Source organism: Leopardus geoffroyi, chromosome B2 (assembly GCF_018350155.1).
Source record: "Leopardus geoffroyi isolate Oge1 chromosome B2, O.geoffroyi_Oge1_pat1.0, whole genome shotgun sequence".
Lineage (NCBI taxonomy): Eukaryota > Metazoa > Chordata > Mammalia > Carnivora > Felidae > Leopardus > Leopardus geoffroyi.
This window is the reverse complement of record NC_059332.1, coordinates 137211191-137238969: the sequence shown is the minus strand read 5'-3', so window position 1 is coordinate 137238969 and position 27779 is coordinate 137211191. Positions and strand designations below refer to the sequence as shown.

The following is a 27779-nucleotide window of genomic DNA, read 5'->3' as shown; positions in this document are numbered from 1 at the left end:
CCTGTTGCCTCTTAGTTTTATTATAGAAAATAGGAAACTGGCCTTTTCTCGTTTAGATCAATGAACATTTATCGATAGCATGTGGATAGGTTTCAGACTGTGAAGAGTTCATGGAGAATGCTGCTGAATTTAATAAGATCTCACTATGCTGAGCATTAATGAACTCATTGTAGCCTGGGAATACTGAGATACTTCAACAGGGGGGAATTGGAACAGATCTGTCCAAGACAGACAGTTTGTGGTTTTTTTGTTTGTTTTTGTTTATTTTTTTTCTGGTAAATGGAAAGAGAGAATGTGGTTATGCCCTCTAGGAAGTTCCCTGTAGGAATTTAAAAGTGCAGTGAGAATCTTGGGCCAAATGCTCAGTCTGGTTAGAAACCAAAAGACCTTTTGGGTAGGGAAGTGCTTTAGTCAGCACTTCTTACAGAAGACAGGTGCGCTCATAGCACCTGTGGGCTGCTGCACTAAAAATAAAGTGTCAGGAGAGGAGATAGAAAGAGCCCAGATGAGAAAAGACTGGTGACAAAGGAAGAGATAATGTGAGGGAAAAGGTATCATGCTCACTACCGAAAGCATTTCTAGTTGACTTTCTTTGGAGTTCAGTAATTTAAGTTGTGGGGAGTGGCCACTGGACGTGGGGGTGGGAGTGGGGTACCAGAAAGGGGTGGGGGGGAGACAGGAATGGGAGGTAGTAGGCAAAATTAAGGAGATCTATTTAGATAAATTTAATTTGAACTGTCTCTGAGACACCAGATAGGACTTAATTTGTAGATATGGTCCATTATGGTTCCTTTAAATTTTTTTTTTTATTTTTTAACATTTATCTATTTTTGAGACAGAGAGAGACAGAGCATGAACAGGGGAGGGGCAGAGAGAGAGGGAGACACAGAATCTGAAACAGGCTCCAGGCTCTGAGCGGTCAGCACAGAACCCGACGCGGGGCTAGAACTCACGGACCGCGAGATCATGACCTGAGCCGAAGTCAGATACTTAACCGACCGAGCCACCCAGGCGCCCCTATGTTTCCTTTAATAATTTTTTTCTTTTACTTTTTTTTAATAAAGAAAGAAATACATGTGTCTGAAAAAAAATGCAGGTAATAATCGAAGTATGTAGAGTGAAAAATGAAATTTCCTCTATACTGCCACCAGAGGTATCCACTGTTACCAGTTTGGTGTGTAACCATCTGGAATATAACCACATAATGTATATTCTTTGTCACTCTGTAGAGATCTACCGATCTACCCCTCTGTATACCACCAGCCTCTGTCTACCACTCACCTTGCGATATTCTTCTTCAGAGCACTCATTAGTGTTCGGCATACTAGATGTATATTTTTAACATTTTGCCTTATCTCTCTTCTTCCATTTGCTGATTGTTTCCCATTTTATGTGTTATATACTCAACCCTTTGTGACATGTTTCAGCAGGATCAAGATAGAGCCCACCAAGTGCCAGCCTTTTGTAGTTGTGTATTTCTACTTCTGTAACAATTCAAATTTGTGTGCCTCATACTAGTCATATAATGAATTGAATCAGAGTCAAGGTTATATTATTTTTACATTTCATCTCACTTTTGTTATTCAAACACATTTCATCCTGAAAGAGATTCCATACTCTCTTTTTTATCTCTTATAGAGCATTTGAGGTAGTGTAGACACATCATAGATGGGGCTAGGAAAGGGGCAAAATAGTACAATTATACTCTTAACCTCTGCGGATTGATTCAGATCCAGATAACATTTTTGAGTCCCCATAACATTCTGGGCATTGTATTTGGTGCATTCACACCCATTGCTTCCTCCAACCCTCCAACAGTCATCGAGTCTGTATGCCCATTTTCATAGGGAAAACTGAGGCATAGCATAAATGTAGAACTCCCGCTGTTCTGATGCTGCCTACGTGAAAATGGATGTGGACTCCCCTTCGCGTTATTCACCAGGGTATCTGTATTGTTTCTCTGGGATTCAGAAGAGTGTTTGGCTTTCATTCCAGTTTCCTACAAAGAAAAAATACCATGAACTTTCTTTCTCCTCCCATTCTAGGACTGGGAAAAATGTGAGAATGGTATAGCTGATTCTCTGGAGAAGCTACGAACTTTCAAAAAGAAGCTGTCTCCACCCCTGCCAGATCACCACGAAGAGCTCCATGCAGAGCAAATGCGTTGCAAGGTGAATTACTGGACTGACATTTCAGCCATCACTTACCTGTGTGCTTCTGCTGTAATGTTGCCTCTGAAAGCCTAATTCTGTCAAACTGCTGTAGCTGTCTACATGTAGATGCACGTTCCTAGGATATTGCGTTAGGGCAGGCAACTCTGGTGAAACTTGGTTGTTGATTTATTGCAGCTGATGAAATTATAGGCTAGTTCATGGATTATCTTGAGAAAGCAAATGACAATGGAAAACACAGCATTAAAAGATATTTAAAAGCTGGATCAAGGGCAATAAACACAGTCTTTTTAAAGCATCTACACTGGGGAGTTGTTGCAGCAGAATAGTCTAGTTTACGGAAAGAAGAGCGAGGCTTGGCAGCCTGGAAATTCTGCAGACAGTGGCTGTTGGAGGAACACCCTGCCCTCCAGACTCTTCCATAAGGAAAATGGGATCTGTAAGTAGCTGATTTCAGTCAGAGCATGGAGAGACACAGTCATTCAGTTACTCTCAGGGCCCTGACTACCTAAAGAGCAAGGTCAACCTGTCAAGTCACAGTTGGAAACAAATCAGGAGCTGATACAGACCCCTCCCTGCATCATGAGCTCATGGAGACCAAAATGACCTAGTGGCTGTAGGATTTGTTCTGTCCATGCCCATCTAGTCAACTGAAGTCTTTGGATGGCAGTTCTCTGCTGAACGATGTGCAGATCTAGTAAAAACTGTCTTTGCAAATGCTTTTTCTCCCCCAAATAATGCATGTCTTTGCATTCCCCACTCATTTGCAAATTACTGCTCTAGAGTAATGCTGTTTAAAACTTCACACGTACTTAAATGATTTGGATTTTAAGCAGAAGTTCTCTGCTTCACTCTAAGAAGTCATAAGCATTAAAGAAAGGTTGATTTTTTAAAAAGTCTTAAAATCATGATGTCAGAATTTTCCACCAGTATTAAAATTTAAGGATATTCTTTGAAACTTGAAAGAGGCAGGTTTAGGAAAAATAAGAGATAATATACATTAATTACATCATGGATGGCAAATAAGGAAAATATTACCTTGAGATGTAAATTCAGAAATATGCGAAGATTAAAGCATTTGTCAGTTTACAAGAAGTGATTAAAGAAAATTTTGATAAACAGAAACGAGCATCAATTGGGCTTCTCCGATGTGCCAGTGATTATGCCAATATTATCTCGGTTGGCATAAACACAAGCTTACAAGTACAATGTGTTATTTCTGTTTTATAGATGTGAAACCTGAGCCTTCTAGAAGTTTAATAATGTCTCAAAGTGAGTCAGTATCAGGGCTGCCTGAATCCAGAGGCTGTATTTTTACTACATGGACTCATCTAACGGAGCCCGTGGGTCTGAAACAGTTGGTTTTTGGTGGTGGTGGTGTTTCTTTTATAATCCTTACACCATGGGTTATATCTGATGTTTGGGTTAGGGCCTAGAAATTGGAATTAAAAGGGGAAAAATCTTTACATTGGTTTAACAGTTTAATGTCTGCAAATATAAGCAGAAATACTGTATATTTAATCCACCTGGATGGTTTGGTGTTTCAGCCAAATACTGTTACCATGGGACCTCGTCTCCTAAAATACAACAGTTACAAACATACCCTGCTATTAAGTTCAGAGATTAAAAGGATGCATTTTGGTCCATCTCTCTGCTACTCTTCCCCAAAGCACCCTTTACAGCAAAACAAAGCAATTACCTGGAAAATTCAGACTAAAATCTTGTTTGTCTAAATTGCCTGAGAAGTTAGCCTCAAACAGTACCGTTAATTGCCTTTGCTTTTGGAAACTTGTCTCCTGTGTGAAGAGACAAAAAGATAGGGGAAGAGCCACGTGAAATACTCGATTTATACACAAAATTGGCTGGAATCTAAAAGCATCAACAGCTGGCAAAAAGCAGGTTATACAAATTGCAAAACTGGTCATCTGTTCAAAGCATGCAAAAACCAACGTCAACTCATCCAAATACTATTTTATGGATTTGTTCTTAAATCATTCCCCAAAAGGACAGAGTACATAATTTTCTTCAGTAACTTGAAGAAATCTGTGTTCCTAGAGGAAATGTATTTCCGTTATTTTCAACTGAGTAATAATAGCAACGGATCTTTTCAGCAACTGTGTTAAGTCTCTATTACAGACTGTAGCAACTTCATAGTGTTTGAAGGTGAAAGTTAACCTAGGAGTTTGTTTTTTTGAAAATATTTTGTTAACATGATCAGTAACTCAGGACAAAAATAAAGGCTGGATCAGCCGTTTATGAAATCAGTTTAAAAGTAAAGAAGATCATGCAGTGATGAAACTTCAGCTTAGAAAAGATGTGCCAAAACGATCAATTAAATGGCAAATAGATCATAGGAAGATTCTGCAAGCAACCGGGGGTTTTGTCAGTAGAACTTGGCCAAGTATCAGATTACATCAGAGCAAATAAAGTAGATACCAAGTGAGATGTTCAAATAGAATGGGATGGAAAGATCATTGTACCAAGAGGGGATTCCTAATACACGTCAGAAATTGATGATAGATATCCATGGGTATTCACGTTTTGGGGGGGGGGTTGTTGCTTTTTTCTTTAATCTAGGAGTTGGAAAATGCAGCTGGGAACTGGACAGATGACTTGGCTCAGTTGGCTCTGCTGAAGGACACCCTCTGTGCCTACATCAGCGCCGATGATATCTCCATCCTGAACGAACGCATGGAGCTTCTGCAGAGACAGTGGGAAGAACTGTGCCACCAGGTAGGATGAAGTCTAGACTCCGCGTTAGCTCGGTAAGGTGGAAAACTGGAAGATGGCTTGGAGTGTCAAATGGCTTGACCCACGTTTGGACCCATCCCATAACTCAGACACAGAGGAAGAACTCTGGTTTTTGTGAGCATATTTCAGATGAAGTCAATTAAATCTTAATATTATATTTGAAATGCATCCAAACTGGATTCTCTTGCTGTCCCTTTCACTGGCCAACAAAACAGTGTAAGAGGAAAACCAGTTTTTTGGTTCACGGATGGGGTCTTGCTAGGATACTGGTGGTCTTTTTCTACTTTAACATGTGAAAAAGCTTTGTTTTATTTGCAACTTCGGCTAAAACTGTGGGGGTGGTTTTGTGTTTGGAATTATCCTGGCTTATTGATTTACCAGAGTTGTTTCCTCGTAATTCATGTGTTTGGCATTTTTAGTCATACCTGATTCGTACCTTCTTAATAGCTTAAAAGAGATCCCAGATTGGATTTTGATTTTGAAATGAGAGGGAAAGATTGGCGGAAAGGCAATGAGAAGGCATCCAAAGTAAAGAGGAATGACATAGATCAAAGGCCCACAAGTGAAGAACAGACTCTGACTGAGGGCCTTGAGACCAGACCCTCTGGGAAGCTGGGAGTGTGTCTATAGTGTCCCTTCCTTCACCTGACTGCTCTGCTTGGCACATAAGAGGCTGTGATGCATGGTTGATATTTGTTAAATGGGTCAGTCACATGAATTATTGTGAATTTCACAAGCTATAGCAGATGCTCCTACAATCAAGTTTACAACAGAGTGGAGAGGAGAATGAGTCCAGAAGAACTTGTACAGTGAAGAAGAAAACTGGTATAAACAAGTTAAAACAATGTATAATGATGTAAACAAACTAAGGGCAGTTTGGGTTGCAGGGAATGAAGGAAATGCTTGTTGCAGCAGATAAATCTCGAGCTGAGTTCAGAGAGATGGGGAGCAGAGGGGACAGATTGGTGTGGAGGGAGCAAGCAGATGGGTTGCACGAGGTCACAGCTTGAATAAAGGTACAGGTGTGGAGTAGACAGAGGACCTGGCTGGGGAGAGGCAAGTGTTGGATGGATGAGGAAGGGGCTTTTGAGAAAGGTCTCGGTGCCTACCCAGTTTCAGGCCAACTGTGCTATGCTAGAGACCTCTTCTCTGCCATCCTCCCCACTTTTTCTGACTTTAGAGGTGCTTATCTTCATGCTTCAGGAAACATTAAGCAAAGTTTAAGGCTCAGAGCCTCCTAATTCATTTGACATCAACAAGAAATTTGTTGTTAGGTAAATTTCTCTGTATGTTTAGATTAAAACTGAGATACTTTTCAGACTATGAGCCAAAGAGAAACCCTGGAGCACACTTTGTAAATGTGTGAATAATTTCCTATGAACATATACTTTTAAAAGGCAGGAATGTAAGAGATGATGTTGAGTTCAAAATTAATTTAGCCATTTTTAACGTTTATTTATTTTTGAGACAGAGAGAGACAAAGCATGAATGGGGGAGGGTCAGAGAGAGGGAGACACAGAATCCGAAACAGGCTCCAGGCTCTGAGCTGTCAGCACAGAGCCCGACGCGGGGCTTGAACTCACGAGCCGTGAGATCATGACCTGAGCCGAAGTCGGCCGCTTAACCGACTGAGCCACCCAGGCGCCCCAATTTAGCCATTTTTTATGGAGCTTCATAGTCTTAGTGAACACAATGAGAAACTTACATGGAGCGTAATAATACTAATCAGAATAGTATATACCTGTCTGAATTATTCAAGCCCAAATCAATACATTAATATCCAGTAAATTATCATATAATTTTCTAATGTAAGGACTTTATCATGGCATATCATGTAAGTGAAAGATAATTTGGTGGGTACAAATAACGGAAAATGATCACAGCAACGTTCAATTACTTTTATGAGCCTTATTCATTTGTTTTTCTTAAGATCGAGAAAACTCCAGCACTACTTGCTGACTCAACACTTTTCAGCGTATCTGTGAAGTTAATTTTACTGTATCTGTTTCTCTGGCTAATTGATGTCCACAGAGCCTTCAGAGTGATAACACTTGAGATATTGGCTTCCATTCCTTTTCCAAACCTGCCATGAACTGCCCTACCCCAAGATCTTGCTCAGATCATTCTTCCTGCCTAGACTGACCATTCCTTCTCTTCTAATTTTAACCTTTTTTCAAACTCCATAACCCCTGTGATGCCATTGTTTGAGATCCTCAGACGTCAGTATTTTTCTATTCCTCTGAACTCCCATTTCTGTTTTGTCCAAACCATCATGTGACAGTGAGTTGTTCCTCTCTTCTTCCTCCCTTTCTTTCTTTCTTTCTTTCTTTCTTTCTTTCTTTCTTCTTCTTCTTCTTCTTCTTCTTCTTCTTCTTCTTTAATGTTTGTGGCTTTATTTCAAGACTGTGAGACCCTTGGGTCACCTGAGTGGCTCAATTAAACGTCTGACTTCAGCTCAGGTCATGATCTCACAGTTCATGAGTTCAAGCCCCATGTTGGGATCTGTGCTGACAGCTCAGAGCCTGGAGCCTGCTTCAGGTTCTGTGTCTCCCTCTCTCTCTGTTCTTCCCCCGCTCATTCTCTGTCTCTCAAAAATAAATAAACATTAAAAAAATTTTTAAAAAAAGACTATGAGACCCTTAAGAATTAAGACCATTTCTTTTTATCTCCAGTGCCTAGAACAGCTAAGTGTTCATAGGTACTATTAATTAAGACAAGACTTTAGGGTATTTGTTTTATGTCATAATTCTTATGTTCTTCTAAATGTAAAATAATGGCAAGGTCTCTGAATATTTTGAAAGTTAAGAAGATTATGATTGTGCAATATTTTTTGATTTAGGAAAACTGGTACTGGGTAAAAATGCTATGAGACACAAAGGGCATAAACTTCTAGTTATGAGATGAATGAGTTCTGGGGCTCTAACGTACAGCACGGTAACTATAGTTAACAAGACTGTATTACATACATGAAAGCTGCTAAGAGAATAGATTTTTTAATTTATTAATTAATCAATTTAAAATTTTATTTATTTTTTAAAGTTTATTTTGAGAGGGAGCACATGCGCACACTTGAGTGGGGGAAGGGCACACAGAGAGGGAGAGAGAAGCCCAAACCAGCCAGTGTTATCAACGTGGAACCGGAAGAGGGATTTGAGATCATGAGATCATGACCTGAGCTGAAACCAAGTGTCAGGAGCTTAACTGACTGAGCCACCCAGGCGCCCCAAATTTTTATTTATTTTTCAAAATCCAATATCCGTAGCATACAATGTTATATTAGCTTCAGGTATGCATATAGTGATTCAACACATTACTCAGTGCTTGTCAACATAAGTGTACCTTTAATTCCCTTCACCTATTTCACCCGTCCCCTACCTGCCTCCCCTCTAGCAGCCACCAGTGTGTTCTCTATATTTCAGAGTCTTTTGTTTGTTTGTCTCTTTTTTAATTTGTTCATTTGTTTTGTTTCTTAAATTCCACGACTGAAATCATATGGCGTCTGTCTTTCTCTGACTTATTTCACGTAGTAGTACAGCCTCTAGATCTATCCATGTTGTTGCAAACGTCAAGATTTCATTCTTTTTTATGGCTGAGTAATACCTTAAATGCTCTGACAGCATACACAAAAATAGGAATCATGTGAGATGATGGATGTGTTAAGTAATCTTGAGGTAATCGTTTCGCTGTGTCAATGTATATCACAGCACCACATTGAACACCTTAAACTTACACACTGTTGTAATTCAATTCTATCTCAATAAAGCTGAAAAAAGAGAAAAGGGGACAAAAATTTATATGTTTACAATTGCTCACCAGACTTAGATATATCTAGGCAGTAGTCTATTTGGAAATACAGTTTGAAGGCTGCTGTTATCATATAATGTGCCCTGAAGAGATTAATACCTTGCACCTGTGAGTGGACTAAGTCAAAAAAGAGGAAGCAGATTGACTACATCGTGTTTCTAGAAACTTTCTAAATTGAATGTCTTCAGGCATGAAGGTAAAGAATACTGATCTGACGTTACTTCAATCTAAAAAGAATTAAACTAGTGAGATTTTAGGCATGGGTAGTCATACAGAGGTGCCAGGACATAACTGTAAGTAGGAATATAAATTAGTCACTAGTCCTTGAGTGAGTTTCCGGAGTACTTCTGTCAAGTATGTAACCACAAAAGGAAATGAACTTGGGGCTGTGTCTCATTTTAAAAGTTAAAAACTTCAGTTAAACATGGCATTATCCCACCGTTAAAGAGCAAGTCGTGTGTCCGTATTCCAATGGAAGCAGTTGATGAGAAGGCAGGAGTGATTGGGGCTGCCGGTGAGAGTGAGGAAGACACACTGTAAGTAAATGTTTCAGGGGAGGGTCGATAGTACAAAAGTAAACTGTTTATAAACCGACTCCCCAAATGGTCTGTTGTGCCCGTGTACAGCCTTAGCTTATCTTTGTCCTGATTCCTGTTTTGGTTCGTAGATCTGTGTGTAATTCTAGTTGAGACATAAATATATCACCATTGTAATTGCTTGGTGTTTTTCAAATTGTCATGGTAAAAATATTTGAAGTAGAAAAGGATGTATTTCCTGTTCAGCTGCCTCAGGCTCTGGAGGTTTTAGCTGGTTCTTGCCAGCTGTTGGCAATGCAGTGTGTGTGTATACCCTTGAGAAAACATGAATATGTGCTAAGCTGATCAAGAATTCGAGGGTTTCGGCTGAACCCAAAGACAGAGAGGGTAACGTTCACTTATCATATAGCCTGAATATCAGTTTTACAAAGCAAAAGGACAATGCCGTCTCCATTTTGAATGTAAGTCTTTTGAAACACTTTTGGTGGCGCTTTGCAACCACTGCTTGTGGTCTACCTGTTTCTTTCCTCTGTTGCTTTAGCATAAGCAAATGAAAGCAGTGCTTTCATGGTGTGTAAGAAACCGGAGAGCTTCTTAGTGGAGTTATTGAATACATGGGGGTCAAGGAGAAAAAAAATACTAAAAATTCAAATGATACCCTGTAGTAGTAGCAACAGCAGTCGTATATTAAAGGCCGGCTTTTGTTAGATCGTTAGTATGTACCAGTGGCCTTCTTAAATTGTTTTCTTGTTCGTATTCTATTATGAGCCTTCTGTATTCCAGGACACATATCAATGCTTGGCACATAGTAGACACTTGTTTACTACAAACAATAAACATTTGCTTAATGAAATTTGGAACAGATGAAAATTCATTTATAATGAAGGAAGTGAGGCTTAGAGATGACAAGTGACCTTGCCCTGGTCATATCCTTAGTAAGTGATAGAGACTGGTTTTTTGAATCTCAGCTGCCTCTGGATATTTGATCATAATGTTATATTGCAGCCTGTATCAAAGACTCCAGCTTTGCTGGCTCTATCTCATACGGACTATAAGCAACTGCCTCAACTTTGCCTAACCTTCTCTTTTCTTATCTTTGGAATGGGGATAATAAAACCTACCTCTCAAAATCGTCTGTGATGTGGTGATCTTCCTTGCAGATGTTGAGAAAAGCCCTGGAATTCATCCTTGCTCGTGGCCAAGATTTGGGGGAAAAGAAAAGGAGGAGTTACACGTAGCAAGACCTATTAATCTTAAGTCTGAAGGGCAGGGGTTTTTGCCCTTTTCTTAGAAAACAGTTGCTTTTGGAGGTCCCAATTACAAAAATATAGTTTCAGTTTGGACATCACTTAAAACAGAATTTGAATGACCAGCCACACTCTTGACTCTGATGCTCTGTGAATGAGACAGAAAAGTTCTTCACCAGAAAATTCCAAATCTTAGCATTCCAGCAGAAGATCGGAATACACTCTGCTGTCAGAGTTTGAGAGGGAAGGGATGCTTGAAGGATCATGCGCTTAGCTGAATTTTAGTTCCAAAAATTTTTAACCCGCCTTTTCTTAGCCTTTTCCATTCCTGCCAGTGAATTTACCCTGAGTAAATTCATTTCTCTTTGGCTGTTCTGTATTTTTCTGCCTCAAAGAAAACAATGATAAACTGACTTGTACTATTGGGGAAACACTCAAGGGATTCATCAGTGTCACCCTACCCAGAGAAACTTTTGTTTTAAAAGCTCATAATTAATTCAAAAGACTGAATTTGTGAAGACTGACATTTCAGAAACTATGTGAGGTTATGGGGCCCACTGTCTAAGCAGTTCACTCTGACTAGGCCCAGCCCTAGCATAGGGAACCTGGTCTCAAAGCCTAATTGTTTTCTTAGGTGTAGAATCATAGACATTTTGGGTTTTGTGGGACCTTGACTCATTAACAGAGCCAACTACAGGAAGAATTGCTAACTAGGAAGTATATAGCACCTTAAAAACTATTTTTATTTTGATTTTTTAAAAGGAAATTGGTTTGAAGTGTATCACAAAGTGAAATGGGTTGATGGATAAGGAATATATGTATTAAAGCAAAATGGAGCAAAATGTTAACAATTTGGGAATTAACAATAGGGGACATGTTATGAGTGCTTGCCATTACAACTCTTTCCACTTTTCTGTATGCCTCATGTTTTTCATAATAAAATGTTAGTGAAAAAAAAATTGAGAGGTAGGTGCTTAATGTAATGGGATGACTGATAGAATGTCGAGCGTTATCAGCATGAGTGCGTAGAACATCCATAAAGAAGGATCATCTCATTGCCACTCAAATCACGTGATATATTGGTAACAGGTAGTTTAGCCAACTAAAAATATTCCTTACGATCTTAACCAGCCCTGCAAAAACAAGACTATTATGATGTCAGAAAATTTTTAAGTTCTGGAAGGGATCACTCTAGACCCACAGATAAGGAACAGGCCCCTTGTGTTTCTAATGCAGAAGGGGCTGTTACAACAGCCCCATTCAAAAATGGACAAGGATTTGACTAAATAGTTCCCTAAAGAAGATACACAAATGGCCAAGAAATGTGAAGAGATGCCCAACATCATTAGCCATCAGAGAAATGCAGATCCACATCACAGTGAGATACCACTTCACGTCCACTAGGATGACCAAAATCAAAAAGGCAGATAATAACAGGTGTCGGTGAGGATGTAGAGAAATGAGCCCCCTGTTGCTGGTGGGAACGTACTCTGGCACAGCCACTTAGGCAGGCAGTCTGTAGCGCCACCGTGTAACCTGGCAATTCCACTCCTAGGTATATACCCCTAAGGCCACTAAACGTGTGTCCCCACACACACTTGGACACAAGTGTACAACAGCAGTATTACAGTAGCCAAGAAGCAGAAACAACCCAAACATCCATCAGCAGTTGAGTTGGTAAATAAAACGTTGTCTATCCACACGATGGAATATCTTCAATAACTAAAAGGAATGAAGCACTGACCCATGGTACAACATAGATGAACTTTAGAAACATGCTAAGCAAAATTGTATGGTACGTGAATTAAATCTCAATAACGCCGTAATGCAAAAGAAATAGAGAAGGAAAAGACACAAAGGTTAATAAAGACAGAAAGCAGGAGGGAAGTAAGAGAACTTGTCCAAAGTAAAAGGATTGGTATAGAGCTGAGCCACAAGGGATCCGTCCTCCACTTCTGGCCTCTTGCCACTGTGTCGTCTGTTCCAATCTCTCCAGATACCTGAGATTCAGTTCTTGCTTCCTTTTTTCTTTCCTCCCTTCTTTTCTTCCATTTCCCTTTTCTTCCTTATTCTTTCCTTTCCGTTTTTCTCTCCTTTCCTTCCTTCATCTCCTATCCTTTCCTCTCTTTCTTCTTTCTACTTTCTCTTTCAATAAAAGTACATCTCTACATGTGTAGAATCTCCACAGGGAACCAATCACAGTATGGGGCTGGGTTGTTCAGAACCTTTAATGAGTGAATGTGCATGCGTCTAACTCTTCAGGAGGCAAGTACAGGGTTGGATCCCCACCCTCCCCCCTCCCCTGGCATTTAGCAGCGGGTCCTTGTTGTGAAAGGTGAAAATTTGCTGGGGATTCCCTCCTGGCACCGTGTCCCAGGGAACAGTGACCTAAAGAGATGCACAGCTAGTGCTTATTCCAGTCCACCCAACTGACTTTATTGGCTTTTTTCCTCAGGGTACAAGTTCTGCTCTCATTATCCCTTTACATTTTCTCCCATTGAAATTTTTCAGCTCTCCTTAAGGCGGCAGCAAGTGAGTGAGAGATTGAACGAATGGGCTGTCTTCAGTGAAAAGAACAAGGAGCTTTGCGAATGGCTGACCCAGATGGAAAGCAAAGTTTCTCAAAATGGAGACATCCTCATTGAAGAAATGATAGAGAAACTCAAGAAGGTACAGGATGCATGGCTACATATGTTTTCACTCTTCGTGACGCTTAGGCATACTTTTAGTAGGTATAAAAAGATGGTCTTACTCATTATGAAATTACTTTCCTGTAAAAGGAGCACTATATTTTAAACGTTTGATCTTTTTAATGTGAAATAAACTTGCATGGAAAGGCCTCTTTTACATACAAAATATATGGATGTGATGAAGTTAATTATCTGCTGGTAGACAAGTGTTCAGTATTTTTTGGCTTTAGCTACCTGTTCAGAAGGAATCATTTATGTATATTGCTTTTGTGGTTTTGTTTTTGTTTGTAAAGAGGTAAAATCACTTGAGAGAAACCAAAAGAAAAAATTCTTAGGATTAGTTAAACTGGCATTTTCTCTATAAAACAATTCATAGACAGTTACAAGAATGAAGACTTCCTGAGAATTTTGCTTCATATTATTTTCAAGTTGTGTATAACTCGCATTATTTTATACATTCATGTGACATGGATGTTTTTCATGTCAGTGTAGGCTGATCGAATTTACTAGCATTGAAAAATGTTTTTGATGAGATCGGTGGTGCTTTTACATTATTTTTGGACAATGAACCATTTTTACTTTTGTTTAGTTTATGTTCCTTGTTAGCACATATCACTGCCAGCTTTACGGTGTACTTTCCCTACGTACTTGTTTCTTATCCCTGTACAGTGGAAGCCCCACTGGATTATAAGCTTTGCTGGAAGTGTCTTTGTCTATTTTGTTCATTGCTGCATCTCCTGACCCTGAGCAATGCCTGCCTTCTCATAAGTCCTCAGTCACTATTGAATAAGTGAATTATAGCCTCGTTTGTCCTAAAATAAATGTAAAGAGTAGGAAAAGATATCTTTATGCATGCATACACATAAAGAGAAAAAAAAAAACTCTAATGTGTCAGCATGCGATATTAATAACCTTATAGGCCTCCACTTAAGATATAAAATTCCGGGGGCTCCTGGGTGGCTCAGTCGGTCAAGTGTCCGACTTCAGCTCAGGTCATGATCTCACGGTTCGTGGGTTCAAGCCTCGTGTCAGGCTCTGTGCTGACAGCTCAGAGCCTGGAGCCTGCTTCGGATTCTGTGTCTCCCTCTCTCTCTTCCCCTCCCTCGCTCTCTCTGTCTCTTTCTCTCTCTCTCTCTCAAAAATAAATAAACATTAAAAATTAAAAAATATATATAATTCTAGCAATAAACATTTGTATATTTGATATTGTAAACCTTTAAAATGTGGACTAAGATAATACAGATTTCATTTTACTATCTGCCCATACCTTTGCCCTTTGATAGTTTCTGGATACCAGACAATGCTCTACTAGACATGATTAATGTCCTATAGGTATTATGGTGAAGTTTGCCATAGAAGAAATTTTGGTTAAGTGTGTATCTATACTCTCATTGATTTTCTTCATGAAATTTAAGGTGGCGTATTTTGGAGGTGTGGAAAAAAACTATCTCTTGAACAAAATACAACCACAATTTAAAATTTAGAAAAACGTTAGTTTTTCACATAATTTTGTTATACTATCTGGCACAATGTCAGAAATAATCTTTAAAATATTAACTATACTATTCTTATATAAAATGAGTTGAGGGATATAAAAAGAAGTCTTTTTGAGCTTTCCTCTTGTGGTGTCAGTGCATCTAGTGTTTTGGTCATAGAATCCCACTGTATTGAAGTAACATAAAATGGAGGACAGGTGTGTTGGGGTTGCTGGGCCTAAAGAGAGCACTCAACGCTGAGATAGAATAAAATTGCACTGGCTTCTCCCATTTCTTTGGAGTCTTCTTGCTTTAGTAACTGACTTGAGGGGATAACCTTATTGCCACACTAACTTTAGATCAAGAGAAAGTTAAAATATCCGTGGCCCTATAATACCTATCTTTGTGTATTATTTTGCTGAGATAATATTTGCTGCATGACAGGAGTTTAGCCCAAAATTGAAAACGGTGATTCTAAAGATTGGCTCATGTCACTGTGGCAGGAGTAAGAGGATCATTGGTCAGGCAGTGAGAGTTGGAAAGGACAGGAGATGTCCATTCATCATCACTTTAACCATACCATTCAGTGGACTTTCTCTTGCATATGGAGCCAGTGTTTCCTTATCCAAAACAATTTTTAAGAGGAGTGAGTGCAGAAACTGGGTGAATGAAGAAGATTGGAGACCCACTGATCCTCTAAGACTAATGGTTATCATTCTTGTGAGTTAATTTGCCATGATTTGTGTGTTGTAAAGTATTGACATGATATAGAGGATAGCTCTATTAAATGAAGGTATTAATTCTTAAAATAATCTGTACAAATAATTGACAGAAACACATATATGCTTTTACATATATATATATATGTCAGTTGTACATATATAATTGCGCAGACACACACACACACACACACACACACACACACACACACACACATATCTTCTAAGCCTCTTAGCAACTATTTGTATGAGGATTGATTCTAAATATAACACCAGGTTGGTGATTACAACAATAAGATATAATTTCCCAGCATTAAAATCTTTCAAGTTTTGTCTTTTATATCTATGTATATACTGTTAACTGCTTTTTAAATGCCCATTTTATGTAAAAAAAAAAAAAAAGCATCTCCATCCTCTTTAAGACCATCTCTATGAAAATTCAATCGAGAGTCTATGTACATACTGAAAATAATAGCTACCGTTAATTCTTGTGTACATGGACTGATAATCACACAGTATTCTTCCTGCCCAAACTATTTCCAAGCAGTGGAAAACTGTAATTATCATGTTTCTAGTAGAGCCAGGCTGAATGCATTAAGACAATGATTTCTGACCTCTGTGATTGCTATTTATTATGCAGGATTATCAAGAGGAAATTGCTGTTGCCCAAGAGAACAAAATACAGCTCCAGCAAATGGGAGAACGACTTGCTCGAGCCAGCCATGAAAGCAAAGCCTCTGAGATTGAATACAAGCTTGGAAAGGTCAACGACCGGTGGCAGCATCTCCTGGATCTCATGGCAGCCAGGTACAAAGGATTCTGGTCAATAGGACACATGTATGCAGAATTTTAAAGCATTTGGTCCACCTTTCATTACAGTGAATCTTCCTCTGTGTTCTTTCTCCCCACCGTTTTTAGGCTTTTCTCATAAATGTCACTTTCATGAACTTTGAAATTCTCCTTCGTATGTAATAAATTCAGTGGTGTTGCCACTTAGCTTAAAGTCATATCAAAGCAAAACCCATTCTCAAAAGGAAAATTCTCTATTTCAGAGCTTCATGGGTATTTAACCTTCTGTGAGGAAGGAAGTAAAACTGCTTGCTAGTATCCATGGAGGGTATTTTTGTCTGCAATAGGAAAAAAAGTTATATATATATATATATATATATATATATATACACATATATATATATATAAAAGTGTATATATTTATATATGTACATATGTGTGTACATATTTATATTTATATTTATATAAATTATATATTTATATATGTACATATATACATATATATGTATATATACTTATATGTATATGTATATATACACGTATATATATATACATATATATGCTTATATATGCTTATATATATGTACTTATATATGCTTATATACACACACACACATTCCTACTATATTTCCAATTAGCAAAATGTGGGAATAAAGCTAATTATTGCCACTCTGCTTAGCTGTAGAAATAATCTGCATTATTATAATATTGTGTTAGGTTTAATAACTGTAAGTGTCTGCCTTGTATCTGGGAGGAATATTCAGTTGCTGCTGGAGAAGGGCAGGGTGAAGAAAAGAGATAAAAGTAAAGAAATTAAAATATATAAGGGTCTTTATTAATAATATAAAAGTCTGATATAATTACTGAGGCACTGGGCTATTTGTTACAAAGGGAATGACTAAAGTAAATGCTTTATTTGAGGTGAACTTGGCTTCATGTTGGATGTAGGTTCTATGAGGGCAGGCATCTCTGACCATTCTATCCACTGTATGTCATGACCAAGAACAGTGCCTCAATTTGGGCTCAATAAATATTTGAATGAACGAGTACTTGAATATTTGAATGGGTATTATTTTTTATGGCAGTTAGGAGGAGATTTAGAATATTACAAATGCTTCTGATTCACGGCCATTTTGGATATAACCAACAATACACTTTTTAAAATCTGGGTTCTTTTCCTTAGCCATGCTGCATGAATTTAGACCTGAAATAGTGCCTTTTGAATACTGTGTGCCCACAAAAATTGCATATGGTCATGGCAATTCCATATGTTGATTGTGGAAATAACTAGCATATTTTTTTCCACAGAGGGAGTTATCCAAGAGAAGCTAATTTACAAAGATGAGATTATAATTTATGCTAGCAATAATGAAACAAAAATGGAATCAATGTTTATCAGTTTTCAAAATGTTTAACAACAGCACTGTGATGGCTAACATTTATTGAACCCTTAATTTGTGCCAGCGACCATGCGATAGGCTTCATACGTGTCTTCTCATGTTTTGTTCACCGCACCCTTTGAGCTGGGCATTATTATTATACCCATTTTCCTGATACAGAGGCTGAGGCTCAGGCTTGTCCATGGCCCCTCACATGCTAAGTGGCCTAGCCTGCACTCTCTGATTCTGCAGCCCATGCTCTGGAGACTATATTATGCTGTCTGCCAAACTTATGACTTCCTTGTCCCTGCTCTAAAGAATGCAATTACAAGGAAATTAGATTCTGTTATTTATTTCAACAATCTAGTTTCCCAATCCTTTGTAAAGTGCTGACATCAGTTCTGAGACATTTTGAGGCTACAAAGACAGAGGTTCCTTTCCTTGAGAAGTTCATGGTGGGCAGAGAGACATGCAAAAAGAAATCAAGCAAAGTGATGGGCTAAATGCCCGGGTAAAGGTACTACAAAGAAATGGAAATGTACGGTTCAGCTCACCTACTCCAAGTATTCTTAGCGTATGTAGGTTTTAGAACCCCACTGCTATGTTTAGCCTCACTTCTCAGTCCGTGATAACCAAATCTTATTTCAGAAGGACAAACTGAAGCTCTTTATTCTATAAATACCCTTCTTAGGGAAGCCGCCCAGTTGGTAAACATCCCTGGATTTTTTTGGTCAGATTATGACTCATGGGTTAGCTTACATTGCCATGTAATCCAGTTAAACTAGTTAATGTTCTTTTCTAATCTTTAGTGGCTCAGTGGTATGGAATATGGGGGATACACTATGTTAAAGATGTTTTAGATGGAATCTAATATAAGTTAATCATAAGGAGCTAGTTTAGTGTATGAACTAAATTTACATTACATCAAATGAGGTAGGTGATTTCTCCTCAAAGTCATGTTTATGTATAACTTTTCTGTTGTTCAAGTGAGGATTTTCTAGGTGTTATTTATTTTTCCAAAGATATACTAGTAAACTTGAATCAATCAAATATTTATAAAATATACATGCTTTATACTACAGTCACTAAAACACTCATATGTTTCTATGGTTGTAGAGTCTTACCACACACAGATGCAGTGCCTACAGGAGATTCTGTCGATACACTGTCCATTTCTTTTTGCCTTCTTCTGACGTGTACCAGCTGATGTGCTCACCATTCATTTGCTCTAGAGTTTAGTGCCACACTGGATTCATAGTCTCCTTGAAGCCTCTCCTAAATGACACTTGGCCGTCACATTTACTTTCCATTTCCTTGTTTATCAGAGCCTCGGGAGTACACAGACCAGCTGACCGTTCCCCACACCCATCTTCAACTATGACCTACCCGCTCAAATATCAAGTTTCTATGGTTCAGTCTCATTCACCACTCTTCCCTCTTCCAACTTTGTTTTCCTTCCACACTGATTCATTAATGCAGAACACAACTTAGTTGAGCCTTTTGATATTTCTGTGCTGTTTTGGTGTTCTTGTGGGAATGGAGAGGATATTTCTGAAGATTATATTTTCAGGTGCATAGCTTTCCTGCTAACAGAAACAGGAAAAAGAAAAGAAAGAAGATGCACTGCTAATAAACCTGTTGCATGCAAATAGAATGTATAACTTTGAGTCAACTTCCTATCACTAGTGGATTAGCTTAAACCATTCTGTCTAACACAAAATAAATGTGTTTTGCATTGAATTTTTAAACTGTCACTAAGAGTTGTCAGCTTTTTAGGGCAACAAAATTTGCTTAGTTATTTTTAGGTCTTAGGGGATAATGCTCTAGTATCCTGACCATAGTTTCTAGACCTGCTCAGTTTAATGTAGCAGACACTAGCGACCCGTGGGTCTTTAAGTTAACTTAAATGGGATATAATCAAGCTATGGTTTAATTTTAATTATAGTCAGTTGTGCTAGTCATATTTCCAAGGCCCATTTGCCATATGAAGATAATGGCTACCTTATTGGGAACTGCAGATACAGAACATTTTCTTCATCCCAGAAAGTTCAGTTGCTCAGCACCAGCCATGACAATTGGCCAAAGCATTTCTGAACCCTTGGCTTTCATTAAGAGTCAACATAAGAGGGGCACCTGAGCGGCTCAGTCACTTGAGCATCCAACTGTTGATTTTGGCTCACGTCATGATCTCATGGTCCGTGAGATCAAGCCCCTCCGTACTGACAGCGTGGAGCCTCCTTGGGATTCTCTCTCCTTCTCTCTCTGTCCCTCCCCCTCTCACATGCTCTTTCAAAATAAGCAAATAAACTTTAAGAAAAAAGAGTCAGCACAAGAAACAGTCATTGATGTAATTTCTTTAAAACTGTCTGCTGGGATTCTGGCTCTCATTTTGTCAATGAACTGCGAAAAAATCCACATAGCAGTTGTTCTAGAGTTCAGCACTAACAGGAAATCTGTCTCTTAGCATTAGTTGTTCAGTGCTTTTTATAAGAGACAATGCATTATTGAACTTTCCCCATTTTGGTATCTAGGAAGTTCAGACTTGTGTGCTCTGTTGTAATGATGTTTGTTGTTTGTTGTTTGTTTGTTTGTTTTTTTTCATTAAATGTACTCTCTAATATAAGGATATTGCTCTTCCTTCTATCAAACCTAAATCCTCATCACCAAAACCAAAGCACACTTTAGTTATTTGGCTCTTTTTTTCTTTTCAATAACATCTTCATTGAGCTCTAACTCACGTAGCATACAACTCATCTATCACAAGTATACAGTTTAGTGATTTTTTTAGCACATTTAGAGACCTCTGCATCCATCATCACGGTTAATTTTAAAACATTTTCATCACCCCCAAATAAAAGCCTTAATCACCTTCTTCCTCTCTACCCTCCCTCCTTCCATGGCCCCAGCAACCACTAAGTCACTTTCTGCCTCCACAGGTTTACCTGTTCTGGACAGTTCGTATACATGGAATCATGCAATCTGTGGTCCTTGGTCACTGGTTGCTTTTAAGTTTGCTTGGCAAACTTTCTGCACAAGACTATCTAGTAAATATTTTTAGCTCTGAGGGCCAAACGGTCCCTGCCGAAACCCCTCTGCCATATCATAAAAGCAGCCTTACGCAGTGTGGAAACTGAAAAATAGAGCTGGGTTCCAATAACATTTTATTACCCAAACAGGTGTCTAGCCTAGCCATAGTTTGCCGACACCAGCTCTAGGGACGTAAAAATAAGAAGAACGTGGTGCCTACCCAATAAGAGTGGAAAGCAGGTATACATGACTCCTCACCACAGGCCTTCCTTCCATCTTCCCGCCCACTCTCTTACCCCCATCTGGCCTGGCCGCTCCTAATTGTTCTTCATGTTTTTCCTGTTCTTTGGATTAGGTGAGATTCTTCTTACCCTGTCAGCACGCTTTCTGTACGGCGCTTAACAGAATTTCCCTCTACTATAATCAATATGTCGTGTGATCAGTTGTTTGCAATTCCTTTTCTCTCCTAAGGTGTAAGTGTGTCCATAGCAAAGCCGGAACCTAATATTGTTCTTTGCACATAATGGTCACTCCGGTAATTGTTCAGTATCTCTAGTCTAAGACACAGTATGGCAAGTGCCATACATGCAGATAGGAATAAAGCAGAGCATGGGCTTAAGGCCTCCACTGCTTGAAATGTTTCTGCTTCAGCGACGCTGAAATGTTAGGCAAGTTACTTATCTTCTGACTACCTCAGTTACCACGTGTGTAAAAATGTATTCGGAGCATTACATGAGACAGTACCTTAGCACTGCCAAGTACTCAGGGAACGACGCTTTCTCAGCCCAGAGGGAGTTTAGAGGCTGTGCAGGTAAAGCGCACATGCAGTGCAGGGAAGGCTTGGTCAAGTTGCGGCAGCTGCCCCCCGAAGGGATTTGGAGTTCCACCCACACTCGAGGAAAAAGAAAACTTGATTCTTGGAATCTGTGGCTGGCTTTATCTCAAGGTGGCCAATTTGGAAAACTCTGGCCAGGATCAGGAATGTATGGAGGCAGCAAGCACGATACAACGCAGAACTAATCAAGAGGCCCGAGTCTAGTCCGCCTCGTTCTGCCTGTGTGACCCAGGGCTCGCTGCAGAAGCTTTCTGAGCCCTAGACTCCTCATCTTCAAAATATTCATAAGAATAACTGCCATAGCTCCAAAGAGGCAATGCCGGAGAAGGACCGTGAATACTATAAAATGCCACATATGCCAGTCTCGTTCTTTTAGATAGCTACAGAGTATTCCATAATATAATATAATATAATATAATATAATATAATATAATATAACGTAACGTAACATAATATAGCATACTGTGTATAATATATATATAATAATATATATAATATATAATATACTATGGTTTATCCAATATTTTCCCCACTGATGGGCATTGATATTGTTATCATTTTTGGCTATGACAGTAATCGTGTCTTTAAAGCCTTGCTTTATATTTCATTTGTTGGCACAAATATATTGTCCTGATGATAATGAGCATGGGGAAAAATTTTTAACCCATGAGGAGAACTAAATAAGGTAAAAAGGAATTGAACTATGAAAATAATGGCAGTAAAAGTTTTCGAAGATCTCAAGTTTTCAGGAATGTTAGTCATAATCAAGAAAAAATAAATTTCCCTAGTGTTACAGAATCATGGCCTACATATCTCTTTAACCAAAGCTTAGATGTTTATATTCCTGATTGTTAAAAATAATAAATTATAGGAGTGATTGTTTTATAAAGAATTCACAGTAAGATATCTTTATTTTTAAAAAATTTTTATGAATATAATATATTGTCAAATTGGTTTACATACAACACCCAGTGCTCATCCCAACAAGTGCCTTCCTCAATGCCCATCACCCATTTTATCTTTAAATAGCAGGATTTGAAAAGTAATTTTATTAAAACTAAGTTTTCTGGACTGTATTTCTTATGTAAAATATAAGCTTGCTTCTTTTAAAAATAAAATGTTTCTGGGGCGCCTGGGTGGCGCAGTCGGTTAAGCGTCCAACTTCAGCCAGGTCACGATCTCGCGGTCCGTGAGTTCGAGCCCCGCGTCAGGCTCTGGGCTGATGGCTCAGAGCCTGGAGCCTGTTTCCGATTCTGTGTCTCCCTCTCTCTCTGCCCCTCCCCCGTTCATGCTCTGTCTCTCTCTGTCCCAAAAAATAAATAAACGTTTAAAAATAAATAAATAAAAATAAAAAAATAAATAAATAAAAATAAAATGTTTCTGTTTTAAAAGCAATTATTGGGGCGCCTGGGTGGCACAGTCAGTTAAGCGTCCGACTTCAGCCAGGTCACGATCTCGCGGTCCGTGAGTTCGAGCCCCGCGTCGGGCTCTGGGCTGATGGCTCAGAGCCTGGAGCCTGTTTCCGATTCTGTGTCTCCCTCTCTCTCTGCCCCTCCCCCGTTCATGCTCTGTCTCTCTCTGTCCCAAAAATAAATAAATGTTGAAAAAAAAATAAAAAAATAAAAAAAAATAAAAGCAATTATCTCACATAACCAGAACCAAATCCTTTCTTTTATTTTGCAGTTCGTCATATAGGCCTTTTAAAAAGAACTTAGAAAATGTTCATTATTATTTTTGTATTTATATGTGTGTGTATATATACCCTGATCCAAAAAGGTTTTAAAGCAGCCAGCATTCACCACATTTTTTTAAATTACCAGTAATTAATAATTTGAGAGGCTATTTTCTTTAAAAGCTTAAATTATGAAATTACTATAGATGCAGCGCAGAAAATTTGAAACTCTTGAAATTCACAAAATAAATTTATCTGAATCCCACCAAGCCAATGAACGGATGCTTTTTTTTATTACCTTAAAATGAAAATGTTATTTGTGTCACTGTACATCATTATTTTTAAAAGGACAAAGGTTTTGAATATTAGGGGAAGAATAATATTTCTTCAGGTACTCCTTTGCTTAAATAGTCTATTCAAAAGTGAAGACCAACTCCTTCTCTACTGAGTATCTTTTCCATCCCACCTTCCCAAACAACCCCTAAAACTCCTACTTACACCATTTAGCTCGCATTTCAAACAGCAGACAAAAAGAAGTTGCTCCTTTCTGCTACTACAATGGGCCGCACTTGTGGAGGTTTTGTGTTTGAATTTGGGCGATTTATCTTTTTCGAATATCCTTTCCAACTTAGCAAACAGCCCACAAGAAGAGTTGACTGTTCTTCCAGAATGGCAGTGTCTGCAGGCCAGCCTTATTTTTGATATCCTTCTTTCTTTAGAAAGCCTCCCCCTCCTTTGCAGATTACACTGAGCCTTTTCCCCTTCTTACACTCGTGGCCTACATTCCAGGAGATCAGGCCTGGCACATGTTAATGAATGTAGGTTTTATTTAGAAACATGACCACTTGTCACTGCTCAGTGTCATATTATCAGGCAGAGACCTACCAACATTTGTTTAGAGTGAGCATTTTCGTACTTCCATACGCAGACAAGGGGAAGCTTTCATCCCCACGCAGGATTTAGCCTTTTGCTCTGCAGACCTAACTTTTGCAAGTTGGAAGCTTCATGGTGGTGGCGGAAGATCTGTGTGGCCTGAGGATGGCAGAGGACGGCTGTGTGGACTCAGATCTCCCAGAATGTAACTGCGACGTCACAAGGCAGGCATCTCCTTGAGTTTCTTCCATTGTGCATAGCTTTCGTGTCACGTGGGGTTCGTAGGATAGATGCTGGATCTTTAATCCATAATTGTTTTTGCCAGTGTTAAGTGGAGATGATTTGGTGTTAGGAGCTCGTTGGCCGTGGACTCCCAAGAGTTATTTGTCGGTTTGTTTTCTTGTTCCCCCTACTGGGCATGTGGAGCCGGAGGGAAAGGTTAATGAACTTGGTTATGGCTTGGTATTCCAGTTGTCTCTGGACCGTATGCGTCATACGAGGGGTATGGCCATGGCAGAGAGGCTGAGGCACAGGAAAGAGATTCAGAAGGAGACCCAGTAAGATGATCCAGTTGGTCTATCATCTGCTATTTAAAGGATGGGCTCCTGATGAAACTGAAATTCGGTCTTAGCCAGTTCACAGCTTTGTGGCTGAAAGCTTTCCCTTTATTAAATAAAGATCTCATATTGCAGGGGCCCAGAGGGTTTTGTGTGTGAGAAAAGCCATTTCTGTATAGGCTTGCCAGTAAGTTTTGGTCATTGACTAGTATGAAGGTTTTAAAACATACGCCAAATGTAAAAATGTATGTCGAAAATAGTAATTCTGTGTATTATGCAAATATTTATTTCATGATATTTTTCTGTTAGAATAATGTTATATCAGGAATTTTAGCTTCATTAAAAAAAAACACTATTCTTGTACCATAACATCCTCCAAATAAATTCCTATTAATGAATAGGATTTACTAATGGTGCTTTTGGTTCTATTATATTTAGAATATGAAATTTTGTTTTTGCTTTTGTTGATGGATCTACTAAACTAGTATGAAGGAAGATAGTGATAAATATATACATGTAACGTGTATATGTGTATATAGATATTCGTGCAACAGTGTTCAGAAGCTGCACAACTGGTTTTAGTAGTAGAATCCTTCTCAAAAAGGGTGAAGTCCTGTGAGGCACACTGGACTGTGCAAAGAGACCCATCAGCTGCAGGGATTTACAGATTTACAAGACTTTTGCTAAACAACTTACCCAGACTTGTGACATCGGCAAACATCCATTTTGAATTATAATCCTGGATGCTACCAAAAGGAATGTTGCTCAAACTTCTTACAGTGATAGATGAATAGAAATATTGTGACACTTTACCCAAGGATTTCCTTTAAAGAAATAATGGAAAAAAGATGGGACATTTCTTAACAAAGAATGACTCATGTCCTGCAAATATCGCGTTTCGTAAGGTCAAGGAAGATGTATGGGGGCTTTACTACCCACTTCCTCTCAGCTCACATCTGCTCCCCCCAACACACACACAATGCATTTTGCTGTTTGTAGTCAAATGCATGTTTTAAAAAATGAGAAAGCAAAACTACTTAAATGCTCACCCCCATTGACTTCACTAAGATTTACACATTCATTTGAAAGGGGAACTTGTCCCTAATGGACTATATGAACAAGCATTTCCATGTCACGATGCCCTTGACATATTGCATACTAACTGCCCTATGGGAACTCATTCAATATTATACAAGATTACTAATCTTGTAAATTATTTGACTAGTGTAGACAATATCTGGGGGAATAGTATTTACTCACATTCTTTTGTGCCTTAGATCTTTTGATAATTTTGGTAAATGAATTTTGAACCAAGGCGATGAATGAATTTTAGTACTTAACAGACCATTCGCAAACGTTGGACTTAGAGGGAAGATTTAAGTATGCGTTTAATATCAATGAAATTAAAAATAAACTGTGCTAACTCAATAAAAGTCTTTTACTTAGGTAGAATACTAATTATTAACGCTTATCAGGCATTTAAGTAGTGCCCAACTTTGTGCCAAGCACTGAGTTTAATACGGCAGGGGAAGGGGAAAACCAAAAGTAGAAATTCACAGTTCCAGCTTTCCAAGGAACTTAACATGGGGAGAGGAACTTGTGTATAAATAATACCAGGGAGTTAAAATAAGGGAAAGAAGGAAGCAAGCACTGAATGAGGTGTTCTTCCAGTCTCCAACTCCACACGAAACCCTGATGATATTATGAGGTTGCTATAAAGCATGTGTCCCAAAGCATGGTCCGCATTCAGATGCTACTAAATCTGAAGACAGGAAGCTGGTCAGGTGGGAGAGGTTCCCGAAAGGACTTTCTTCCAGAGATAAAACTGGGACAGACATCTCAGTGCAGTCTCCTTGTGTTTATTGACTGTAGACTGTCCTTTCAACCTGGGCCACGGAAGCAGGATGGCCAGGGCCGTGTTAAATTCCAAGCCCGTGCCATGGCCATTGGTAACGTGCACCTACAGCTTTGTATCCAGTAGCTATTCTAAAACTGTTATTCACTGGCTGACAGTCGAGTGAGTTTTGTCTTATATGTGAGAAAATGTGAGTAGGTTGTACGTAAACATTCTTGGAATTATTATTGAAGGTCAATACCTTGGACTTCCCTGGGAACAGGGTACAATTTGTATTTACAAAAATAACTAGAGAAGTCTTAGCTTGAATAGAATTATGAGTCATGATAAACAGAGAGCAACACATGTTTTCTGTTTCCTATCAATAGAATATATTGTGGAGTATGAACATAATTTTTAAATACGTATTTTTTCCATGCAATGTAGGTAATGTACCTAAGAGTACCTTTACAAACTGAAAATGTTTTTCAAATATAGGTATTGTAATAATTAATGAAATATAGGTATTATTATTAATAATTGGCCATAGTGAAAATCCTTTTAAAAGCATTTGTGTGACAAAGAGAAAAGTGATTACATCATGACTAGATTTTTATTTGAGAGAGAAACATTGGTTTGTAAACATTCTATTTATAATGGAAGTGGTGATATCAGTTTTAAGTAATTAAAAACAAAGGAAAATGCTAGGGCGCCTGGGTGGCTCAGTCGGTTGACCATCTGACTTCGGCTCAGGTCATGATCTCGCGGTTCATGAGTTCAAGCCCTGCATCAGGCTCTGTGCTGACAGCTCGGAGCCTGGAGCCCGCTTCAGATTCTGTGTCTCCCTCTCTCTCTGCTCCTCCCCCACTCGCACTCTATTTCTCAAAAATAAATAAACATAAAAAAAAAATTTAAAGAGGAAGGAAGGAAGGAAAGAAGGAAAATGCTGCAAAGACTTTGGTTATAAGACATTTTCTTCAGAGCATGGCTCTTGACCAGAGCAGCTTCTCAGAGTCCTCCAAGGAGGAGTTTGGAGGAGGTGGGAAGAGAGTTGGCCAGTGGCCTCTGTGCTTTGAAAGCACCCCTAAGTGATCCTGGAACAGCCCCTCGCTTGAGAAGCCCCTCTCTGCTGTCTGAGAGTAACAAAGCTGAGAAATACTTGATGTCTCAGGGTGCGAGTCCTCCGTCTCTGAGAACATTCTTTATCGATTCCTGCCTTGGACTACGTCACCTCCCTGGAGTTCTGCAAAGTCCTGTTGCCGATACCTCTTCAGTTGAGCCAAGTTGGCACCTCGGACGTTGATGTATTTTGCTCATCTGCATTCGTCTATGTTATAAGCAGCGGCAATAAGGTGACCCCATTTCCTGAGCTTCGGGGAGCACTCATGGCCTGAAAGCAGAAGTGAATTTTATTTTTTTT

General features: G+C 38.9%; 1 protein-coding gene and 1 long non-coding RNA gene across 25 annotated transcripts in view; one reads left to right on the top strand and one right to left on the bottom strand.

Annotated features, from left to right (window-relative positions):
• SYNE1 (spectrin repeat containing nuclear envelope protein 1) overlaps positions 1-27779 on the top strand; it is a 482603-nt gene that overhangs the window by 401585 nt on the left and 53239 nt on the right. For 22 of the 23 annotated variants that reach the window (XR_006717653.1, XM_045500062.1, XM_045500061.1 and 19 more), the window contains 4 exons: positions 2046-2171; positions 4749-4904; positions 13021-13179; positions 16034-16200. Coding sequence is in view for 22 of the 23 variants with exons in the window: in XM_045500062.1 (XP_045356018.1) it covers positions 2046-2171; positions 4749-4904; positions 13021-13179; positions 16034-16200 (608 nt within the window). In the remaining variant the exon portion in view is untranslated. Of the gene's footprint in view, positions 1-2045; positions 2172-4748; positions 4905-13020; positions 13180-16033; positions 16201-23932; positions 24193-27779 lie in introns of those variants that run through there. The other variant, XM_045500067.1, reaches the window with a different exon arrangement.
• On the bottom strand, positions 16000-23774 carry LOC123609183. Of its 2 annotated transcripts, none has more exons than XR_006717655.1 (3): positions 23594-23774; positions 18686-19147; positions 16000-16520 (listed from the first exon to the last, which is right to left on the bottom strand). It is a non-coding gene; the product is annotated as an uncharacterized LOC123609183 (long non-coding RNA). The 2 variants fall into 2 exon arrangements; XR_006717654.1 differs by having other exon boundaries at positions 18686-19144.